At 34.4% G+C, this 12,854-nt stretch overlaps 1 protein-coding gene across 1 annotated transcript in view; it reads right to left on the reverse strand.

Annotated features, from left to right (window-relative positions):
• Positions 1 to 9,931, reverse strand: part of LOC149786021 (E3 ubiquitin-protein ligase rnf213-alpha-like) — a 559,813-nt gene extending 549,882 nt beyond the window's left edge. Inside the window, exons 1-3 of the mRNA XM_089978097.1 lie at positions 9,380 to 9,931; positions 8,782 to 8,932; positions 2,876 to 3,096 (exon numbers count right to left, since the gene is read on the reverse strand). Of these exons, the coding sequence (XP_089834223.1) occupies positions 2,876 to 3,096; positions 8,782 to 8,932; positions 9,380 to 9,931 (924 nt within the window). The remainder of the gene's footprint in view (positions 1 to 2,875; positions 3,097 to 8,781; positions 8,933 to 9,379) is intronic.
• Between the last annotated feature and the right edge of the window lie 2,923 nt (positions 9,932 to 12,854).

Genomic DNA, 12,854 nt, shown 5'->3' on the forward strand with positions numbered 1-12,854 from the left:
GAAACACAAATCACAAACATAACTGGGACCATGCAAACTGTTCAAACCATCAGAAATCATGGAGATGTTTATACTGTTTTGAACGAGGGCATAATGTGCAATCATGCAGACCAACAAGTAAAATACAGTGTCATGACTGACTATAATATGGGCATAATGCAAAACACTATGAAATGTTCCACTCAAATATGCAATTTTAGGAAAATAGCAATCAAGAAAGGGCCAAAGGTTTATTCAACCAAACTCCTCTTTTCAGAAACTTCAAAACATGTAATAAGATCTACTAAGTGTGATTCTCCCTGTGATGACTGAAAGCAAACTGCTGATAACCCACTGAGTGATGATGTCCATAAAATTACCTCTGGTACAATCCCATTAAGTGCCTACAGATACCCCATTGAGTGATGATGTCCATGGAATTACCTCTGGTGCAATCCCATTAAGTGCCTACAGATACCCCACTGAGTGATGATGTCCATGGAATTACCTCTGGTACAATCCCATTAAGTGCCTACAGATACCCCACTGAGTGATGATGTCCATGGAATTACCTCAGGTGCAATCCAATTAAGTGCTTCCATCAATCAAAGTGACCATAATGTGTTAACTGCTACTGACATAACTGCTGAATGTATTAATGTTTCAAGACTCAATGAAAAATCTTCTGAAAAAAACAGTGGATAGTCATGATTTAGGTCAATGTATACAAGAAAATTTAGAGGAATATCATGGTTCATATATTGATAGTGAAAATATTAATTCAGACATTCCATATCATTCATCTCATGACCATCAAAACTTCAAATTGTCTCAACATTGGTGGCTTAAGCAAAAAGGTCTGAAAATTTGCCATCCATTATCTTTTTCCAAAATTAGATGAAATTAAATTACTTCTTTCAGGAAATAATTCAGTAATTGATATTTCTTCATTCAGGGAAACCTTCATACATGAACTTTTTCATGACGATGAACTTAAAATTCCTAACTACAGTTTTCAAGGAAAAGACCAACTTGTCCTAAAGGGTGGTGGACTTCTCATTTACATTAAGGATGGCATTTCTTTCAAACATCTATATGATCTCAAGGAAATTGGTATGGACTTAATTTGGCTAGAAATGAGACATAATGTTCAGAAACCGTTTGGATTAGACTGTGTAAATAGACCATGGAACACTGACAATGCTTGGTATACTATATATCAAAATAAGCTTGAAACTGTATACAGAAAACAAAGAAGTCTTTTTAGTAGGTGCCTTCAATTACAATTTGCTTCAAGATATCAATCAAAGCTGAATTAAAACCATGAATGCCCTGAATTTTAATCAACAGCTAGTTCATGTACCCACTCGGATAACAGAGGTATCTGACAACTAATTGATCACATCTATACTAACAATGCTGACAATATTATAGAAGTTACAGTTCCCCAATATTCCATAAGTGATCATTATCCTATATGCTGTACTTGAAAATTAATTTAAAAAACTTAAAACTTATCATCACAAATATATAAAGTATGGAATAATGAAAAGATTCAATTCACAAATAGTACTCAAAAGAACTGAAAGATATCCCTTGGTCAGTAACTGAATCTTTTAATGACCCATCAGATGCTCTTGGCACCTGGATAGATATGTTTACCAACACCCTGAACTCTCATTCTCCTATTAATTTTAAGAGAGTCAAGCAACAAAATCAACCAAATTGTATTACATGTGATATACTGTATACTACTATGACAAGGGATAGATTTCATACATTAAAAGATACTGACGATTCCAGATTATGGAGAAACAGAGTCAAGTCATTGATTCAAAATCAAGGAAAATGTATTATCCCACTGAAATATTTGATAGCATTTTTACAAAATGGATTTCTAGAAAACTCTGTAATACCTTCAGTGCCTTGACAAGCAAACCTATCAATAACCTGTCATTTGCATGTATTAGTGATGCAAATGGTGATATTAAGCAAGAACCTCTTGAAATTGCAAATGCACTCAATGAATACTTTGTGAATATAAATGGAAAACTTGTGGATCTCACAGCTCAAAAAATTCTACAGCGATGAATTAAATGAGCATATTTTTTCAAAACTTGGCAAAGAAGAGTGCTTCAAAATACCTAAAATAAGTCTTGAATTCATTTTAAATAAATTAGACCAACTTCACGTCAGAACAGCTTCAGGTCTACATTATATAAATCTGGGGTCTCAAACAAGCAGTTAATACCAGTTATTACACCAAACTCCTTGAATGTTGAGTGGTTAGCTTCCAACTGTAACTACAGTAAAAGATCTCGCAAATAATTTAAAAATTAATGCATGGAGACAAGTGTTGCAACAAAAGTCTGGCAGACAGAGGGATGAAGATGCCAATACTGCAATTTTTACAAAAAGGCTATGGACAATATGTCTCTAGATATCTTAGGAGGGGAGATATGACTGGAAAAAGGGTGATTATGTGCCATTAAGTCATGGCAAGATGAGGTCAATTTCACTTTCCAGCTAGCTGGCATAATGAAGTGAAACTTCATTGATCAGAAATGGGTGGATTATTATTCCTGTGCACTAGACACAACGTCACGCTATAATGTGTAACTACATCTATAGCACTGCACAACCTCCTTAGAGGGCCTCAAGGGAGAATAGTCCTTGACTAATCCTTAGAGGGCCTCAAGGGAGAATAGTCCTTGACTAATGAGTCACCCTCTATAAATAAAGCATTATTATTATTAGTAGTATTAGTAGCAGTTTTGTGCATTTTTTAAACCTTTGATGCTTTTGTTTTTTAAATCAGTCCAGGGGTATAAACAAATGGGAAGGTGTGTGAATACTGTAGTCTGATTGATGGAGGGATCAGAAAGTAATTACAAACCAGCTTCTGTGGGAGATCTGAATCGGCTTTCAGCTCCTTCCACACAATTTGACACTTGTCCAACAATTCCTTGTATCCTGAACTACAATCAAGATTAAATATCAGGGGAGCATATCCTGTAGTTGCAGCATGGAGACACTGGACCTTGGCAATTTCCATGTCCCCTTCTCCAGCAGAGATAGTGGCAAGATCAACAAACACCTTCAGTTCCTTCTGACCCTCTGCAAGAATAAGCAGAAATCATGCAAAGATGTACTGGTAAAAGCATTTAATTTTTTCATTGTTTTAATTTGTCAAAATCAACATTGTTTCACACATTTTTATGTTCAAACTTTACTAATTGACTACTAATTACAGTATCATAAAGTGAAAATGACCAGAAATACATTAGGACCAAAATTACAAGACTTAAGTATTTTTCTGCAAAGATAATAGCTAATTAAACAAATCAACAAGTGTTCCACAGTTTTTTACTTGCATAGGCAAGACATGAATCATACAATATTTAGGAATAAATATAGTCTAGGCTTACTATAATATAATATTCCCAAGTTTCAGTTAAATACAGCAACTCATAAACACAATATGATTTTCAAAACCTTTAATACAGAACCTTAGTGTGAAACAGTACCTAAACATCTGAGAAGACTTCCACTTCCATTGTCAAAAATTTGTTCTGCATAATAATACTGTACTAACAGATATGATTTTCATAATCCATCATCTTAATGCATAATGTTTATGTTTATGCATACCTATTTCACCGACTATCATTACTGATCCAACTTTATTAACAGTAACATGCAAAGTCTATAATCATTAACATAGCTGGATTGGTGTTACTTTCCAAGTACAAAGTACTTCAACAGAAACCGTGTTTACCGGTAGTCATTTTTAATACTGTAAATTGTGACATTTTAGTGTCAGAACATTTTCATGACTCATCAAATTTAGCACAGAGTGTGACTCAACTATAGCAAACTCTATTATAACTAGAATTCAGATACAACATGATTGTGGTGTGGCTTGCGAAATTTCACATGTAATATTCTCATACATGAAAAATAAAATTCTTTTTAAAGGTATGAAAATTATTGTGTAAAAAGTTTACTATCAGTTTGGGGAAGACTTGCATATGAATTCTAATACAGCAGAACCTGTTATGAGAGACCACCCCTTCTGCCAACAAAAAACAGTCTCTCAAGACAGGTGGTCTCTCAGAATAGGTTTGTACGAAAAGACCAGTTTCTAGGCTCCAGTTTCAGAACAATTTAAAGAAAAATAACTACAATCACTGTACATATATTTTATTCTTTATTAATAGTTCTTGTTAAAATATTGTATGCATTCATCTGAAAACAAAATTATATAGCAATAAAACTATACTTCTATCACTAAACATGAAATCACATTTACATTTGAAGATCACATGCACATGTATTAGCATATGAAATCTTTTCTGATTTACTCCTTTTCCTTTATAACACAATCAATTTGCTTTACCAATGTTTGAACTGCTATTTTGCGAGTGGTCAGCTTTTTTTCACTTCTGTCAGTTACAATAATTATTTTCTCTAGTGTTAAAGTTTGTATCTCTTTTGGAGGTTTGTCCATTGTTAATAAGGTTCCAGTTGTTAACATTATTAGTGCTCAGTTGTAATATCAACAGTTGTAATATCGACTGTAAAGACAGGTTTGACTGGGCTTTGGGAAAATATGAAAGATCTATGCATGTGCATTTCATATCAAACAATTAATGAAATAAAAAGAAACAGTTATCTCATCCAGAAACAGAATAATTTACTCAAAGACGAAAGTCAATGACTTATTTCAAAGAAGAAATACAGGGATTAACTCTATACACAAAGTGTGTAACCCAGTCGCACAAACTTGAATAGATGACAGCTTGTTGATTGGGATGTAATCACTGTAACATAGGGGCAAAAAACAACCAACATCACAACTGTTTAATACTATCAATCAAATCCTGCAAACAATTCTCTCTTGCTGGCTTAATAGACAATAACCTTATTCACCCCCAGGCAATACGGATTAACTCTTAAGACAAAGGGTATATATGACCACTATGTCAATTTCCGCATTACAATGGCAACCAGGGGCCCCAAGTGAGAGAGTGGTCTACAGCGCTCTCCGTTACAGATCATTTCCATCTCACCTCCATCTATGTGGGTTCGAGTCTAGGATTCTGTCAATGTGGGTATGTGAGAAAGCTTGCCAGTAGCTTCTCATGGATCAGTGGTTCTTCCTGGGGTTTACCCAGGTTCTTCCTCCACCATTAATACTGGGCACCATGCATAGCCTATCACGTGCTGAAAAATGACGTTAAACCCCACAACAACAACAACAACAATAATGGCAACCTGTGACATGTACATTAGCCTGGTTTATGGACTGTAGCATCTATCAACAGTAGCCAAAATCCTTTTTTTCAATTCTTTTTTCTTTGTTTTTTTGTGGGTTTTGTTGTTTTGTTTTTTATCAGAACAATCGTTACAAATCAAGCAGTCATTGTTACAAATAATAACATACAGGCCAATGCTGTCTATATTCTCATGATACAGTCGTTTATAAGGATACTGGGGGTCCACTCGTACATAAGGATGCTAGCTACGATAAGGCCAGGAACCAGGCTGTGTGGGGGAATTATCTACATGTACTTAAGTCTGGTTTACAATAGAAACTACAAAACACTATGAGCATGTCTAAAAAATTCAGATATTGATGGTAGCCAGCCCGCTTGAATTTTTTAGAACAGTATGTTACAGGGATAAATAAAGGTCGGTGGAGTTTATCCCTGCTTTTGCAATGCCACTGTTCATAGCAGTGTCAAAATGCATATTTTGCTAAGACATCTCTGGTTGCATTCATCATGTGTGGCTCCTCAAATTTTGTATGCATGTATCTTTCTCCTATGCAAACATTTTTTTTCTTCTTAAAAGTACGAAAAATAATGGGTAAGAAGTTATTCAGGGACCTCACGGAGCGTTGCCAATGATGCAAATTGCAACTGTTTTATCCTTATTGCCAACCACATATACCATCTGGTGATTTTTTCTTTGCAACAACAATGTTGGCTGTTTAAACGTTTATACAAACTTGGGTTTGGATTGGAGAAATTCAAAGGTACAAAGAAAGGAAACTTGGAAATAACATTCACTGAAATGTACCTATTATTACATAAATTCTGATTCAGACAGCATAAGCAGATTCTGACATAACAATGCACCATTTTTTTGATCCCCCAATAACACATGCAATCAAAGCAAGCTGACTACACTTCTCAACAAAGACAACACTTTTGAAAAGAAGTCAGAACCAACTTAAATAAAAGCAAAGGAATCTGAAGGATTATTGCATTTTCCAAAGTGACTGGATGATGTTTATTGTGCCAATAAAGTTTCCATTTTGCAGGAAAAATGTTTATGTTTATAATCACTACCAAAGGTGGCATAAAATGCAAAAAAAATTTCCAATCTTTTGAAACCATAGATATCTGGCCAACAAGTTAATGAAGGTGTTAAACTTTTTAATTTGTTCACATGTTTACATTTCCCTATAATAGCCTTAGGCCTGGGCAAGATCATAACTGAAGAATTTACTCTAGGTCAATTAAAGTATGTGTACATGTAGCATGTAAACAACTAGAGCCACACGCTACTGGTAACAACATCATCGTGATTTATTTAGTGACACATGTTTGTTAAAAATAGGATATAACTCAAACGAGGATTACCATTTTTGATATGTTATTTGTGCTTTCTAATGGGATGTGACTAATATATGAATTTTTTAACATGTGAACTACACTAGAATTTATAGATTTTCATATATAATGTACAGTACTTAATGCATTATGGACTGTACTACACAAATGTAAGTCAATATACAAGAGTATTTCAGACGAGAGTAATTGTCTTCATTTAATCAAAAGCATGTATTAGTGCACCTGCTTTTATTAAACCCCTGCCCCAGCCATTTTTTGGTACATGCATCATTTTCTTCAGCTAACAGCTGACTTGGCTGGTTATAACATGATCTGGAATATAACATGATCTGGTTCTATAGACCCTAACAATTGTGTTATAGTGGGATTACAATGTATTTATGACATAATATATTTGCTATTTCCTCTTATAAAATACATTCATTCCAATTTTCTTTAATAACACTGTTACAAATTCAGTTGTTGATGATTGCACTTTCAATGATGGAACAATAGCCAAAAGTACTTCCCTCAGGGGTCATGGGCAAGATTGTCATTAAAATTCTAACAAAGTATTTGCTGAAAAACCTTTGGTAATAAAACCTTTCCTTTTGGGTATTTAATGGCTTGCATCACATGTGTCACTAGGAGAAAAAACAGAATTATGTTTTACAAAAGATACTATGTTCTGCTGCATCACAAACAATCACTGGAACTGGGGTCTTACGGCACAATAGTTGTGTTTCTTGGCAAATGTGCTGATGGGTGTGTTGCTGAAGACTGTATCATTACAGATCAAAGATCAATACATGTATTAAGGAAATTTTCATTTTCTATCATATCATTGCCATCTTACCAGTGCACCATGACAACATTTTACAGGTGCATGCCTGAATGGGAGCTAATAAGTTCTAGGTCAATTAAACTTGAACATCATACTCATTATAAAGGAATTAAAATGCCCTTGTACCCAAATGTGTGATGGCAAGCATCATGGTTGGTATATTCCTCAATATATTTCTCTCAGCAGTATATAATTCATGGAAACTTCTCTGTGATTAAAATAATTTGTATACCTTCCCATAGTGCATATCACATGTGTGGCATGTCTCTAATACAGAGTTTTTCCTTTGAGGCATTATATAGTAATAAGAACTAAAGCTGATAGCTGTAGTCATTTATTCTGAAGAAGTGACAATGACAAAATTTATCAGCCTTATCTGAGGGCAGATGGGCACCATTTTGATATTACATTAAATACTCCTCCTTGGAGGACTTCGTGCGGAAGCATTTTGAAGTTCCCATAGTCTTTTCATTCTTTTTCTTCTGCTCATTAGCTTGTTTAGTGGGCTGTGTGACCATTCAAGAAGGAGGGGTTGAATGTTCTAGGATCATTCAATCACCTCCCCCAAATGGTAGATTTCTGACAATTTTCATGTTCAGGACAGCCTGTTCCTCCCTCCTTTAGGGATATGGTACACTACACACAAAAAGCACTGGAATTTTATACTGGGACCTATCACAAAGGCAACATGTGGCCCAGAGGGACACCAATATTCTTTAACATATTCTTCTCCCTCAATTGCAATTACATTCCATTTCTCTGCTTTTGATAAGTTATAACAAGAGTATCAGCCTACACACCTAAGTAATTCAGCAACACAACAGTGACAGGTAATGTATTGCAGCTATTAAAATGTAAAGGGATTTGGGGGGTAAACTAATTTTAATTATGCAATACTCACCCATTGCTATTTTCAAATGCCCTCCTCACACACTGACCTGTCTTGTTGGAATCATCATCTCTGAAAAAGATTACCTTCTATGCATGTTCCAGGCCAGGTACATGAGTGGATTGCATCAAACTGACAATTCTCCAATCTGTGGGATGATAAATTCACATTGAACCCACGGTAGTTTTTCGGCACAAAAAAACATAAGCTGCACAATAGCAATGGGTATGTATTGCGTAATAAAAATTGGTTTTACCCCCCACCCCTGGAAAACTACATATATATGATAGATATTATCCAGCTGAGTGGTAGGCATTCTTCTCTCCAACAAAATGCTTCACAATCATGAATCAATTGCAAATCTCCTTCAACAGTGAGCAAAGAAAACAAACAATTGGAGACAGAAAGATAGATTGAATAAGTATAGAGAATGATAAATGTAAGCATACCTGTCATTGATTCCCTAAGCCACAAGACAAGAGGTTTGCATTTGACAAAGTAATCCAAACATTCAGTTTTCTTTGGTGTAAGATCTCTAATAAACTCACTGGTCACAAGAGAATCATTAAAATCTTTCATCATCTCATTAGAAGCACTTTCCTGAAAATTAACAAGTGTTGTCAAATGTCAAAATTTAGGTTTAAAATAAAAAGTGCTGAACAGAGAAGAAACTAAATAGTTAACACAACTTTTGTAATCAAAAGCTGCTGGTTCTTTACTTACACCTAAAAGTTGCCACGAATATCACAGTAACATTACATTTGCACTAGTATCTTAAGACTCCTGCATTCATTACCAATACAAGATCTGTAACTGTTACCATCCATTCAACTGAGTAAATACTGATATTTCATACAAAGCACTGTGATGAATATCCTCTCCAGATACAAACCTGATGTTAATAGAGTCACCCAAATCATGAATGACGATGGTTAATGATAAATTTCTTGTATATTAAATATCTTTTTTTATCATCATTATCAATGTTATCATCAAGAACATCATTTAATGTCAAAAACATATTACACATGCAGTCTACAAGCCTACCTTTAATGCAACTGCCTCAATCTCTTTAAAGTCACCTTTCAAATCATAGTTTCTGACAACATCCAGAACAATTTTTGCCCATTTAATGTATCCTTCCACCTGCCGAAACTGCCTCAGCTGTTCTACTCTCTTCCTAGCTTGTTCCTCTGGTACATCTATCAAAATCATCTCTTCCCTCATTTTATCATATTCAACTCCATGAATATTTCCCAGATAATTCTCCATCTCCAAAAATGTAATCTCACCAGTTGAAAATTTCTGTACAATCTCCTTCATACTGTCAGATACTGGTTTCCAAATTTGTTCGCACACCTCCTCCAATGATTCCAAAGCTGAATGTACATCTTTCCAAAGGGTTATGAAAATATTACTTTCGGACCATGCATGAAGAGGTTCAAGTATATTGGTAACCTCTTCTGAAAGTTTAAATGCTGTAATTCGAGGAAACAATTGTTCAGGTGTGACTGTCTCCACATCAGCTGGTTGGCAGATATCTTTGATACAAAGGTCCTGCTTTTCTTTCAGGTATCCAATAATTCTTTCTAGCTCCATGAGCTGATCTGAAAAGTATTATACAACAAGCAATATAGCAATGATACATGAAATACCATAATAAGGTATTCAACCAAATCACTGCTCAGGGGAGAAGAAATCATCACATACCTACCATAACACAAAGTGTCACATGAAAAACAATTTTTTTAATTCAAACACCCTCAGACAAATAACACAAATTTCAATATTTTGGGGATGGGGGAGAAAAAAATAAACAAACTTTTTACCACTACTACAATGCTGTTGGGCATTTCTGTGCACCTAAGGTTTCCATCACCAATATTGAAGCAAAACATATACCAAATTCAACCGACTGATGAAAATAAAATAAGCAATGCTTACCATTTGAAAAGAGGCCATTGTCACCAGAATATTTTGTTCAAAATAATATTAATTTTGGACAAAGGGGATACCACCCCCGTGTTTTCCTGACTTGTGTGATATATCGGCCTATTCTGCACACAGCTTTGAAAAGATTAATGTTTATCCATCGGGCTATGGAAATATATTACTTTGGGCTGATCCTGTCAGCAGTTCAGTTGAGTAATTAGGTCAGGTTTATAGTTAGTCTTACAAAATTCAGTGTAAGAATACCAATAAATGGCAAGAGATATTAAGCAAATTAAACCGATCTTGTAAAAAAGTTAGCAAAGTTCAACATTTTATAAAAAAATAAGTTATTATGTGGAAGAAAAACAACAATGAATAGGATGCTATGTGTTTACAACGTCTTGTTGATGGGGAAAAATTACATCAGAATTTAGAAACAGACTATGTTCCAGCAGCAAGAACTTATGTTAGGAGCAAGTTGACACATTGGGTAGCAGACTATTTTGTATGTGTGGAACAACTTCTTGCAAAATTGGAAACTTGGATTAAAATGCAGTATTGTTTTAAGGTACACATTTCCATCTTTTATATAATGTATGTATATATAATGTATTTATTGGTATGACTCTAAAAGATACATAGTAAATCAGATTTTCTGGGTTACAGGTTCAAGGAGATCATGGAGTGGGTCTTCACGTTGCCATTTAGAAATCACATTTTCATGTGCATTCCGGGTCTAAATGTGGGATATTTTTGCACACTTTATGAATATCACTTTTCTTAATTAAAGTACAATCATTTTTTCTTGATACAAAATGGATTTTTGAACCAAAATAACATGTGATCCATTGTTTACAAAAATGACGTATCATTGCGCAGAATTACCCAATGCGCAGAATTGGCCGACATGGTGGTATACATGTGACTCATGCAGCCTGAATAAAATATAAACAACTGTGCTAACAGCCCATGTAAAACTATCCTTGAGGCAATTTATATATCTGATTACTATGGACTTGATTTAAATCTTAGGGCATCAAAATAAGCAACCACCATTTCACTTAATTGACTGAAAATAGTTAAGATGATGCCGTTTCAAGTCCTTTGAAAACTGCTGTTGGATAACCCATTAGGCTAATCTCCATAGGTGAAGCACACTAAGTAGAACAACCCTAAATTCAGTTTCGATATAGGTAATTGAGTGTTGAAGAGCAAATATTATTATACATCAATCCCTGAATGAGAATATTTAAGCATCATTAATAAAAAAATATTGGCAAGTTTGTGACAAGTGGCAACATTTCTACGAAGTTGGTCTTTAATCCATATGTAAAATACAAAACAATTATTTTGTTAGTTGGAATAGTGTACTAGTGTGGTACATTTTTTAAAGCAAAATGTCAATATGCAACTTTAATTTAGGAAAAGTTGAGTCATCTACAAAACATGCAAGCCCAGCAAACCAAAATATCAGAACTCCTGAATGGAGTTTGACTTTGTGAAATGCCTCAGCAAAAGGGAGCATTTAATTTTTTTATATGCACTGCAAATACCATACTGACATTATAAGTCTGACTCAGGTCCATTATGAATCATACCCCACATCCTGTCTTTGAAAGTATTTACCTGGCAGTCATAATCTAACTGAGGATTATTCAATCTATTCATACTTTAGAAATGTCAAACCAAACCTTTTTCTGTATGGAGGGGGATTACCTCCATAATTATATGCATGTATTTCCTAATCTTCCTTGATGCATTATTGTAAATGGCTGCTTGCAAGTGCTACTTTCATAATTCTATCAATGTATATTGTATTTTCATTGATGCAAATTGGACGTGGCAATTTACAAGTGCTACTTTCCTTTTTGCATTATTGTAAATGACTGCTTGCAAGTGTTACATTCATAATTCTAGTCATGAATTTTCTATTTTTCATTGATCCAAGCTGTAAATGGTTGCTTGCAAGTTTTTGATCTACTTTCCTTCTGCATCACTGTATCTTGCAATTTGCCAACTACTGAATTGATTTTGTAGTTTGTCGTATGACAAACACTATGTAAGTTATTAAAAAGTTTTGTATATTCTGTTTATAAACTTTACAATTACATCATTCCAATTGCTGTTTTCATACAGATTTGGCCTTGCAACAATGTAAATATTAAGTTTGATCAGTATTGTATGGTTGTCCAACTCATGTCGCCATCTGTTGTCATAATGGCATACTAGAGATTAGCATGGCATTATGACAACAGATGGTGCTCTAAATTTCTAAAGTTTTTCTTTTACTAGAAATAATGAAAACTCCCCACGGAGCTTTACAACATTCATTTTGTGTCAATAACTCTTTCAGTCCCTTTTTTAAGGTGTACGTTAGCAACAATGTTTTAATCATCTCTAAAACCATACAGTCACTTTCTTGAAGATCTAAGTGATTTATAGCACCTTACAAAAATAAAAACACATACAGTACAGCAGGGAGGTCCATCTTTTTCAACCCCAGTTTTGACGCACTTAAGTATTTACCTTCACCTTTTAAGAAATCTACTTCTTAGTGATATCTCTCATTACTTTGGAAACATTAGTTATT

Source organism: Sinohyriopsis cumingii, chromosome 12 (genome assembly GCF_028554795.1).
Source record: "Sinohyriopsis cumingii isolate HCF-2022 chromosome 12, ASM2855479v2, whole genome shotgun sequence".
NCBI lineage: Eukaryota > Metazoa > Mollusca > Bivalvia > Unionida > Unionidae > Sinohyriopsis > Sinohyriopsis cumingii.